At 36.3% G+C, this 12,298-nt stretch overlaps 1 protein-coding gene across 7 annotated transcripts in view; it reads left to right on the top strand.

Annotated features, from left to right (window-relative positions):
* The window catches only part of JMJD1C (jumonji domain containing 1C), a 320,916-nt gene that overhangs the window by 216,343 nt on the left and 92,275 nt on the right, over positions 1–12,298 (top strand). For all 7 annotated transcript variants that reach the window (XM_017877575.1, XM_017877572.1, XM_017877577.1 and 4 more), the window contains one exon: positions 3,675–3,788. Coding sequence is in view for 1 of the 7 variants with exons in the window: in XM_017877571.1 (XP_017733060.1) it covers positions 3,675–3,788 (114 nt within the window). In the remaining 6 variants the exon portion in view is untranslated. The remainder of the gene's footprint in view (positions 1–3,674; positions 3,789–12,298) is intronic.

Below are 12,298 nucleotides of genomic sequence, written 5' to 3'. Positions count from 1 at the left end.
TTTTTTTTTTTTTTTAACTTGGAATTGTTAACTGTTAACCAGAGATTGTTAGAAACTAAGACTGCAGACATAAGCTCTTTGAATTTCCTGTTAAATGTGAAATGGTGAGCTTTAACATCGTTTGTTTGAGCAGCTGAGTTGTGTTTAAGAGCTGTAGCTGATTTATTTAAAAAATGTTTTTCGGGGAGGGCTCATCTGTTCGCCTCTTCCTCATGTGAATGGAATGTGGTGCAGCATGGAGCCCCAAACAGGATACAGTTGTTCTAAGCATTCTTCCTATAGTTTGGTAGGCCCTACTAGAAACGCAGGCCCTCAACTATATTTATTTTGGCCATAGACTATTTTTAAAGTGTGTTTAACACTGATAACTGACCTTAAAAAACACTCTCACTCCATTAATAAAATTGAAAAAGCATTTTGTTTCAACTGAACATTTAGTGTTAGTAATTTTCATTTTGGGTTTCAAAGGCTTTTTAGAGCATTTGAATAATAGTCTTTTGTGATTAGGGCCATATTCTACTGTGACTTTCATCAGATGTTAGTTCATTGCTTCCCTTTAGGCTGTGGAAGTTACTCATAGAATCATGTATCTTTAGAGTGAGTGTTGAATTAGTTATGCATGAGTTCTAGTTTCTTTACATTCCAGTGCACCTAGACCCATCAATTATTTACTACAAATTCATCATACCAGCTGTAGGACCCATTTGTTTTTATTTAAATATGTTTATTATTATTTTTAAACTTAAAATGTTCCTTTGAAACATACTAGACTAATACACAAATTAACAATAGTTACATGGTGGATTTGCCAGTTAAAAAAACCGGGGTGTATTTTCATATCACTTCATATGTTGTTTGCCTTTCATTTTTCCTTAAAGTAGAGCAGTCACACATATTCACTGTTGCTCATTTAATAAATATTGAAACATTTCTTTAACAAATACTATAAAAGTATTTATCAGCACTTTTTATTTGCTATTTAAGAAGCATGATATACTTTGGACTTCCATTTGTAAATGATTATAAGTACTCATGTCCTTGTAAGAGTATTCAAATTTGATCATTGTCAGCTAGTTTTCTTACATTTCTGGTAGCCAAATTTTACTTGGCTTTCAATGAGATATCTTAAAATGTGAGATTTTTTTTTTAGCTTAGAAATCTTTTTTTCTAATTAACTTAGAATAATTTAAATCATAGGTCGGCTTGTTGAAATTTACCCTTAGAACTCTGACCTACCTTGAAAAGGAGAGCTCTCTTCAGAAGAATGTTTTTCATATTATAAAATGATTAGGTCTCATAGGAAATGCAAGCCACCTGTATTATTTGCGTAAGAAAGAGGCACTCCAGAAGGAGAACTTTACTTCTTTTTCAAATCCTACTTAATTGAATTGTATCTTTAGCCACTTAGATAATACCTTTTGTGGACCTTTTTGTTAACCTTCATGGGTTGACCTGACATGGTACTGTTTGAAAAGAAATAGATCATTTGATAATGTTCAAGGATTAAAAGTCCTTTTCAGAAGATGCCAGTGTTTTCTAGTTTACTTAAAAACTAAACTGACAGTGATATAATATGAAAAAACATTTTTTACAGTAGGGATCAGCCGAATATCCCTGTTTATGTTACATATTTCATGTCAATTGGTCACATAGTGGTGGACACTTTTAAAGCCTAAATACAATGAATGCTCTTGAATTTCTTACAAACTTTTTGTCACTTGTTAAGTAAAATAATAGGATTTTATGAAATTGGAAAGTGTTAAATGATAACAGTAGAAGGAAATAGCTAAATAATATGAGGATTTTCTATTTTGAAAATGTGATTTCTCACCCAAATAAAAATAATTTTGATAAATAGTACAGTGCTTAAAAGGTTAGCCTAGGATATGGGAGAGAGGGTGTTACTGTGATTAGATTTTCTAATCTTAAATATTGAAAATAAGTGAAAATGTAAGAGAATTTTTTCCTGTTAATTAAGAAAATATTATTTGTAACTTCATGATGTAGATAGTGTAGAAATAAGACTTGCTTAAATTTAATATTACATTTTAAACTTTGAAACGTTGTTACAGATTGCAGTGAGTCAACCTGAAATTCCTCTTAGGAATTTCTTCAATATAGAAATTAACTCCTTAAAAGCCACTCCAAACCAAACATCTTGAAGTTTTTCCCTTGAGTATGTTTATTGTTATTAACAAGATGTTATATATTTTTAAAGACAATAAGAGAAAGGGGAAACACAATGATTTTGAAACGCCTGGGAATTTGTACTGTCTATGCCAAAAGCTTTGTTTTATGTGGAAATATTAACACAAATTACCCTGTAGCTAGAAAGATTTCTGCATGTGATACAGGTAACTTAGAAACTGAGTTGGTTATTAATTCCGTTTTCCAAACTATTTTCCAATTATTTAAAAAAAATTTTTATAGTAAAGCCACTGTGTTTTTTAAATGGTGGAATTTTGTTTTCATTTTCAAGTTTTTAGAACAGCACCATGAATATAAGACACTTGTATTTTATTTAATCTTCATCTACTTTGAAAATTAGTGTGATAGTCATAAAGAAATGTATACATTGTATCCCTATTTCCTTCCTCTTCCTCCCCTGGCTCTGTCCCTGTCACCCCCACCCAAGATACGAGTTAAATCCCATATATTAAAGGTATCTTCTTAAAGGAATGAAATGACCTTGGATTGACTTTTTAAAAAAATAAGTAGTGGAGATTTGGACTTGACTGCAAAGTAGGGTTTTGTGTAGCACTTCTTACCAACTCTTTCTCTACTCCCTTCCTCCGTGCTGCTCTCACCAAAGCTGTGGGACTTTTATTTGTGCTTGGTGCAGGGGTGGGGGTGAGAGTGCAAGGGGTGGAGTTAAAAGACCAGATACTTCCTGATCCTTTAAAATCCTGCTTAATGTGAATGAGCTAGACAAAAGTGTACATTGAAATAAAACTGCTCTCTTTAATAAGAAACAATACAGGTAAACAACAACAAAAAAAGGCAGGGGTAAATATGTTCTCCAACCTAGTTTACTGTTTCAAAAGCAATTTCTCTTTTAAGCAGACATTTTACACATGTGCATATTTTATTACATCTCTTTTAAAAGGTAAACAGTTGGGACTTAGTATACTCAAATATGTACATATCACATGTAGATCTAGTTTGTTCCTTTTAAATAAACACAAATACCTTATGGTGTACATAAAAACATTAGTTTGGCCGGGCGCGGTGGCTCAAGCCTGTAATCCCAGCCACTTTGGGAGGCTGAAGACGGGCGGATCACGAGGTCAGGAGATCGAGACCATCCTGGCTAACACGGTGAAACCCCGTCTCTAACTAAAAAATACAAAAAACCTAGCCGGGCCGAGGTGGCGGGCGCCTGTAGTCCTCAGCTACTCAGGAGGCTGAGGCCAGGAGAATGGGCGTAAACCGGGAGGCGGAGCCTTGCAGTGAGGCTGAGATCTGGCCACTGCACCCCAGCCCGGGCAACAGAGCGAGACTCCGTCCTCAAAAAAAAAAAAAAAAAAAAATAGTTTATAATATGAAAATTAATATTAATTGTCATCCTAGGACTCTGTAGTGATGACATTGATACATTGTATTGATGTGTGTTCCTTCATATTTTCAGGATACTATCCAGAAAATTATCATTAGAAATTCTTTTTTCTTGGCAGACTTTCAAACCTCTGGTTGAAAGAAGTATACCCAGTTCAGTCACTGCAGTAGAATTCCTTGTAGATAAGCAACTGGATTTTTTAACTGAAGATAGTGCCTTTCAACCGTACCAGGTAAGAAATTTTAGATTACTTTTTAAAATTTAACGGTTAAACTTTATTGTTATGCAGATATTCTTTAAACAATATTCTTTAAATATCATTTCATCTAACTTCTAGTTGTGCGGAAAAACCCAATGAATGCAGTCAGTCGATTTTGCTTATAGGATAAACGATTTATTTATTCAATTAACAATATATACTCAGAATCTACTATGAGCCAGGCAGTGTTCTGTTGCAAGGAATACAGAAGTAAGCAAAATAAAAGTATGTGACATTCTAAATAATAGTCATTATTAGAAAATAATTGGTTAAATATTAGTATAAATTGTCTTCAACTCTAAAGGTTAAGAATTGGGTAAATTAATGAAAATAAAATGAGATTAGTGTTTATGTATACGTATCAGTTTAGCATAATAGTTCATTTTTTTTTAAGGGGAAATTTTTTTAGATTGTCAGTAATTGAATGATTTTATTTATAAATTTTAGTTCATTACTGCAATTTAAATACAAATACATTTAATTAGGGAAACATTTTCCAGTTGACTATTAGATTTTAATTATATGAAGAAACTCATCAAAAGTATTAAGCTAAATATTTTTTAAGATTGTTGAAATTACCAGTTAATTTTTTCAGGTATAAGTAAAACTCACAGAAGTTTTCTTTTGTTTTTTGTTTTTTGTTTGTGTGTGTGTGTGTGTGTGTGTGTGTGTGTGTGTTGTGTGTATGCTTTTTTTTTTCGAGATGGAGTCTTACAACCCAGGCTGGAGTGCAGTGGCGCATTCTTGGTTCACTGCAACCTCTACCTCCTGGGTTCAAGCAATTCTCCTGCCTCAACCTCCAGAGCAGCTGGGATGACAGGCGCACACCACCATGCCCAGATAATTTTGTATTTTTAATAGAGACAAGGTTTCACAATGTTGGCCAGACTGGTCTCGAACTCCTGACCTCAAGTGATCTGCCCGCCTCGGCCTTCCAAAGTACTGAGATTACAGGCGTGAGCCACCACACCTGGCCTTCATTTGTTTATTTAGATTTTAGGTTGAATTAAATGTATATATTATAAGTTTCTTTTTACTCAGATGTTTTAAAATACTACAGTAATTGCATGGAAAGGATGAGTGAACCAGTTTAAATTTTTTCTAATGGAGTAAAAAGTTAATACTATATTATTTCAGACTTATTGCTGTTTTTCAAAAATAAAATGTAGAGCTATTATTTTCATGGAGAGAACAAGAGCTTGTGTTAATGAGGGGTGATTTGTTGTGCATGGAGTTGTAATACTTAGGGAATTAGAATAGTTCTGTTAGGTCCACCAAAATGAGATGGTAGTTCATTTAGTGTAAACATTATTTCATGTCTTAAAGTCTATATAGATGTGCTCTTGTCTTTCCATTTGATTTTTCTTATTTCTTTAAAGGACCTAGTTTTTTTTGTATTATTAGCTTTTGTTCTTTGTTTATAATATTTGCTTCATAGCAAATCACAGTTTAATAGTGGAGGTGTTGGAGCTTTTCCCTGGGGTTTTATTTTGTTAATTGTGAATACCATTTAGTTTACTACAGACCTTATCATTTCATTTCCCCCAGTCAGTTAGAGGGAGTTAGAGTAGGTGAATCTAGGTGAAATCAAAGGAACCTTCCAAGTCTTAATGTTTTAATTCTGTGGTTGTATTATTAGCGCTTTTGGAACCAAGTCTCAGCTTGGATTTGGTTTAGAGAAGTGAAATTGTTATGTAGAAATTACTTTTAAAAATAAACTCTTTCCAGGTGGCCTAAAACTCGACATGTTTTGAAAATTATAATGATTGAAAGAATATGCTAGGGGAGGGTGGGGGGGGGAAACCCTAACTTTTTTTAAAACAGTTTCAGAGGCATAAGAGCTAAAGTCTTACGTGGTTTGGTGAATTGTATGATTGTCTCTGTTAGTAAGCTATTTAATCTGCTCTGCTAGTATATATACTAACTCACCCTCTGGCCTAGAAGGATGCCGTGTCTTCCAGAAGTGAAGTGATTGACTTGACATTTTAACCATTGTGTTTCTGAAAAACGTGAATTCTGAGTTCAAAGAAATCGGAAGGATATTACCATGAGAGCACTTGATTTAGGATCTAGCATACCTTAGTTTTAGAATTTCTTACGAATTTTAGACTAAGTGTTGGTTTATAGCAGAGCTTTTCTATGCACATTTTTTATAGTTAGGGTTTTTTAATAAGATCAGGTTATAGGTCGGGCACGGTGGCTCAAGCCTGTAATCCCAGCACTTTGGGAGGCCGAGACAGGTGGATCACGAGGTCAGGAGATCGAGACCATCCTGGCGAACATGGTGAAACCCCGTCTCTACTAAAAAAATACAAAAAACTAGCTGGGCGAGGTGGCGGGCGCCTGTAGTCCCAGCTACTCTGGAGGCTGAGGCAGGAGAATGGCGTGAACCCGGGAGGCGGAGTTTGCAGTGAGCTGAGATCCGGCCACTGCACTCCAGCCTGGGTGACAGAGCGAGACTCCGTCTCAAAAAAAAAAAAAAAAAAAAAAAAGATCAGGTTATAAATATAAAAATATTTTCTCCCATGTGTATATGATAGACATTTGTCTTATTTTGAATGAAAATTTACTACAGATACCTAAGATGGTTAAATTTATTTATTTAAATAAATCTTGTGAAATACAGAAATGTTCTAGAAAGAAGAAAAAAATTAGAGTTTGTGTAATTAGAGTGGCGGTATTACCAGATTGATTATTTTATAACCAGTTGTCCAAGCAGTACATTAAATTCCTTAACTTCTTAAAATGGCAGCTGTTACTGGCATAAATTTTGTAAATAGTGCCTTGACCTATCTCAACCTTAGGGTAACCCTCTGTTAGTCAAAGGGAGTTTGGGTACACTTGAATAAGCTTTTTAATTGAGCTTTTTTCTTTCTCACTGTTTTAAAATTTCATGAGGCAATTTCTTTTGAATATGGATGCTAATTATCCTTTATAAACTTTTTAAGTAGGTGGGGGAAAATTCTCTTTGGAAATGGCCTTTGTGTGTATTATTTTTTAGTCTAGAGTGGTAGGTACGTGTAAGTTTTTAAACTTTCCACAAATGATCCTTTGTTGTGAATCTAATTAAATGTTTTCAGTGGGAATTCCCAATCTACCACCTTTCTCCTTGATTTCTCAGAATTTTATTCTGTAGTAGTATGTTTTTCTTTAGTTTCCTTTACAAGTTGCATAGCCTTATTCTTCATTAAATCAAAATGATAAACTGAGGTAGTGGTTAGGAAACAGATGAGTCAGGATTAATACAAGTCCTTTCACTTTTAAGTCATTGGTTTGAATCCTACTCTTTTCTCTGAATGATTTGAATGTATTGAATATCAGATAGCAAGTACTAAGTTAGTTAACCTGGTCAGCTTTTTTGTTTTTTGTTTTTTGTTTTTTGTTTTTTTTTGAGACAGGATCTCACTCTGTCGCTCAGGCTGGAGTGCTGTGGTGCAATCTCAGCTCACCACAACATCCACCTCCTGGTTTCAGAGATTCTTCCTGCCTCAACCTCCTGAATAACTGGGATTACAGGTGTGCACCACCACCCCCGGCTAATTTTTGTATTTTCAGTAGAGACAGGGTTTTGCCATGTTGACCAGGCTGGTCTTGAACTCCTGACCTCAGGTGATCCACCCCGCCTCAGCCTCCAAAATTACTGGGAATACGGTTGTGAGCCACTGCACCCAGCACTGGTCAGCTTTTTAGGTGACATTTAGTTGGCTATTTCAGGATGCAATTATTATAGATTATAGTTTTTAGTATTTTGGAAAGAAACATGACTAAAAGGAGAAATTGAACCAACATTTTCAGACAGTGTAATGGATATATATTAATTAGGCCACTGAAGCAACATACCCTGATATTGTTAAGTGTCTTTCTCCTTCCCTGTGCACACAGATAAGTTTCTACTTCCTCCTTTTAGGTTTCCTGATCATGCCTGGCTACACTTAACTTTCTTTGAAGTAGAGGGGGAAGGGAAAAGGGAGAGGAAGTAGTGGGGAAATCTGCAGGTTCTACTCTGTCTTTTAGCTGGCTGGGGAGAAGGAACAGAAAATAAATTACTGCTTCTTAAAGATACTTTTAATAGTTTTTTGTTAGTCGGGGCATGATGGCTCACCCCTATAATCCCAGCACTTTGAGAAGCCGAGGCGGGCGGATCACGAGGTCGGGAGTTCGAGACCACCCTGGCCAACATGGTGAAACCCCGTCTCTACTAAAAATCCAAAAGAAAAAGGTTAACCAGGCGTGGTGGCAGGTGCCTGTAATTCCAGCTACTTGGAAGGCTGAGGCAGGAGAATCACTTGAACCTGGGAGGCAGAGATTGCAGTGAGCTGATATTGCGCCATGGCACTCTAGCCTGGGCAACAGCGAGACTCCATCTCAAAAAAAAAAAAAGTTTTTGTTGTTGTTACTATAATTGCTGTGGTATTGTTCCTTTACTTTAGAGCATGATTATAGAAGTTCAAAAAAACTTTCCATTAAATTTTCATAACAGTTTTGATCACATTCACATAAAATTTTTGATAATGAAATGGAATATTTAACTTCTAGCATGATTTTGAAATCATTTTATCATGGATTTTGGCTACTGGCCATGCACACACCTACAGTTTTCAGGTTGGGGTTGCTTCATAGAGGATGTGGAAGAGACTATTTCTTACCTGAAAGTTGTACATATTCATTCCAACTAGCCTGGCTTGGTCTGGCTTGTTAGTCCAGTATTTTTAGGCATCACAATCCTCTTTGCTTTTAAATGTAATAAAGAAATAAAACAAAGGTCACTAGTTAAAACCGTTAGAGATTTGATACAGAGTGTGCTTGTCCAAAATTACACCCCATGTTTATCTTACAGTATATTAAAATTCATTGTAGTAATGAGGTGTTTTCCCTAAAATAAGGTAGAATCATAAATCCTAGACCTGAAGGAATGATTAGAATCTCTGTATCCCAGCTACTCGGGAGGCTGAGGCAAGAGAATCTCTTGAACCCAGGAGGCGGAGGTTGCGGTGAGCTGAGATCACACCATTGCACTACAGTCTGGGCAGTAAGAGCAAAACTCTGTCTCAAAAAAAAAAAAAAAAAAAGAGTTCTGTATCATAATGAGCTGATAAAGTTTAGAGATAAGACTATTAATACTACAGTTCTCTCATTGTATAGACACTGAACTACAGTACTTTACTAAATCCTAGATACAGTACTGTTGTGCTGTGAAGTGCTGGTTGAAGGGAATGGGTAAAACAAACCTGAGTATTTTCTTAGTACCTGGACTAAAGATTGCTTAAAGACTTAACGAGAGAAGAGTCATACATTGTCTAGTGAATTAATGTGTCTGGACTGTGCCATGTTGTTTATCTATTTCTGTAGTCTTTCAATGATAAAGTAATTTTTCCAATTTGAGTCCATTTTAACCAATAATTCTTTCATCATTGATCATACAAATTTATTTGGTTGTGGTTTCTGAATATCCCTAAGGTAATTGTTGCTCAGCACATATGTTTTACTAAAAATAGCTCGAACAGTTGCCTAGGATAAGTTAGCAGTAGTTTAGGAAGTAGAGTGTACCAGAGACATGTGGTTTTTTTTTCTCCTAAATTTGTGTTATTGTCCTGTGGCATTTGGAATTGCTTCACAACCAGGGTGAAATAATGCAAGTAAGGTGAAATTTTAGCCGTTAGTCAGCCAAGGTGAACAATTTAACCCATTGTTTGGTTATTCTACGCAAATGTTCTACTTCGTTGAATTACATATTTGACATAAGTGGTCCACTGACAAAGTTTGAAATCTTGTTGATAGAGGTTTGTTTATAAGCAGATTTATTTCTCAGGGTAATATGATATTGCTAATAGTTTACAGAAAAAAGTAAACAGAACTTCCTGTTACAGTTGCTTTGTATGGTGGAGAAGGGACTTGCTTTTTCAAACTTTACCTTCACTTCAGCTTATAATACAGACACATCACTTTAGATTGTTTTAAAACTGTAACATTTCTATAGTGTGAATGGAAATTTGACCTGGTACAGCATTTATTAGTATACTTACATAATTATTTTTGTCCTACAGTTCCTTTCAGATTTGTTATTTTCCTGGTATCATGTCACTGCTCTAGCATTACTTTTTACCAGTTTCATGGCTCCCTGCTAGTTGCTTAATGCTTTTAAAAGTTGATAAAATATTGTGAGTAATGATCTTTATTTTATTTTCAAGGAGTTTTCATCTGTGATAAGAAATGACATAAAAAAATGATTTCCTTGAAGTAGACTGAATTTAAGGAGCCTGAAGTAAAAACTTCAGAAATACAAAGATAGGAGAAGTCAGTAGAGACTGAAGTGGTTAAAGAAGTCTCATGAAAGAGATAAAACTTAATGGGCTTCACTTGAATGGAGATGGAAGTCTAAGGATGAGGTGCGGTTGGTGGAGTGGTTGGTGGTGGCGGTGGTAATGGTAATCCAGACATTTGCCAGGAGGAACAGCATAATGAATGATGAGGAGGCATTTTAAGGGACAGGAGAATGTCAGCCTAGCTAAAGAAGAGAGTTTATGAATAGAATTAATGCTGGATACACATGGTGTAGGGTCAGACAAAAGAGGAAAAAGATCACTAAGCATAGTTCTCAGGAGAGTAACAAAATTATCTGTGTAACAATGGCATGTTGGTTATTGTAAATATCAGAAGCAGCTAATTGATTGGGTCTTTACTAGAGCCTTTTGTTTTAGACATTCATTATAGCATAATGGTTAAGAGCATGAATTTTGACACCAGTTCAAGCAAACTTAGTTTCAAATCTTTTTTTTTTGAGACAAAGACGGAGTCTCGCTCTGTCGCCCAGGCTGGAGTGCAGTGGCCGGATCTCAGCTCACTGCAAGCTCCGCCTCCCGGGTTTACGCCATTCTCCTGCCTCAGCCTCCCGAGTAGCTGGGACTACAGGCGCCAGCCAACTCGCCCGGCTAGCTTTTGTATTTTTTAGTAGAGACGGGGTTTCACCGTGTTAGCCAGGATGGTCTCGATCTCCTGACCTCGTGATCCGCCCGTCTCGGCCTCCCAAAGTGCTGGGATTACAGGCTTGAGCCACCGCGCCCGGTCAGTTTCAAATCTTAGCTTTACCATTTGCTAGCTATTTGACATTGGGAAAGTCTCAACTGCTGTAAATAAATGGTTTTCTCAACTATAAATACTGTCTACCTCAGGGTTGTTAGGAAGATTAAATGAAATGATACATTAAAGAGTTTATAATACAGAAACTGCTCAATAAGAGACATATTGTAAATTCCCTTTTCATTAATGGTATCTTAAACCTTTTTGGTGGATATTTGAAACTCCTTTCTCTTCCTACCATTCACACACTCATTGACTATTTCTTTGCCACCATCTGCTGCTTGCTTTTAACAATCTTTCTTAGTAGTCTTCCCTAGAACTCTTAGCATTTTTTTCTCCAGCTGGTGCTAAACAAACTTTTTCAACTCTCAATATAACCCATAGACAGTGTATAATAGAATATGTTTTTGTAGTAGTGTTTTTTCTTCTCCCCCTTTTTATGAAGAATAAGTAGGTAAGGTTTCATTGTGACTTCTTAAACTATTATTGTAAGAAAATGACATTAGAAAAGATGAGTGCAAAACCGTATTGTGGTGTTATCCTTTACAGCACACCCTTAACCTTTTTTCCACAGGGAGAGTCATGTACTCTACTTGTGACTGATAGTTATTTTTCTCTCAGAAAGTAGAAGTGATTATTCAATAAGGTACAAAATTCTGCGTCGAACACATTCCTAGTTAGTTACTCTATGAGTTTTCATATGCATCTCCCTTTTCCATTTCACTTTGCTTTCATTTTAACATTTGATTAAAATTTAGAGGTGCCGGCCGGGCGCGGTGGCTCAAGCCTGTAATCCCAGCACTTTGGGAGGCCGAGACGGGCGGATCACGAGGTCAGAAGATCGAGACCATCCTAGCTAACACGGTGAAACCCCGTCTCTACTAAAAAAAATACAAAAAACTAGCCAGGCGTGGTGGCGGGCGCCTGTAGTCCCAGCTACTCTGGAGGCTGAGGCAGGAGAATGGCGTGAACCCGGGAGGCGGAGCTTGCAGTGAGCTGAGATCCGGCCACTGCACTCCAGCCTGGGCGACAGAGCGAGACTCTGTCTCAAAAAAAAAAAAAAAATTTAGAGGTGCCTTGTTGACGTAAAATGAGAATAATTGTAGCATATATACTGTGCCGAAAGTATTAAAAATACGTAACTGTTAACTGACTACTGGTAGATCATTGACTTGGTAGGATGAGCATCCATGGGCAGGCATAGCCTGGGGGTGGTCTAGGAGATGAGGCCAGAAGAGGAAACAGCTATTTTGTAATATTTGGCTTTATTCCATTTCAAGTCAAAAGTGACAGCTTGCAGTAGTAGAACTAAGCTGAAGCCTCGATAGTAGGATGGACAACAAGAAAAGAGGAACCAGCAGCTAAAGCAGAGTGAATATACTTCCTTGTTTTTTAAAAAATATTAT

This window comes from Rhinopithecus bieti, unplaced genomic scaffold (genome assembly GCF_001698545.2).
Source record: "Rhinopithecus bieti isolate Rb0 unplaced genomic scaffold, ASM169854v2 scaffold_10351, whole genome shotgun sequence".
NCBI lineage: Eukaryota > Metazoa > Chordata > Mammalia > Primates > Cercopithecidae > Rhinopithecus > Rhinopithecus bieti.
The sequence above is the reverse complement of the archived record's forward strand: the minus strand, read 5'-3'. Positions and strand labels throughout refer to the sequence as shown.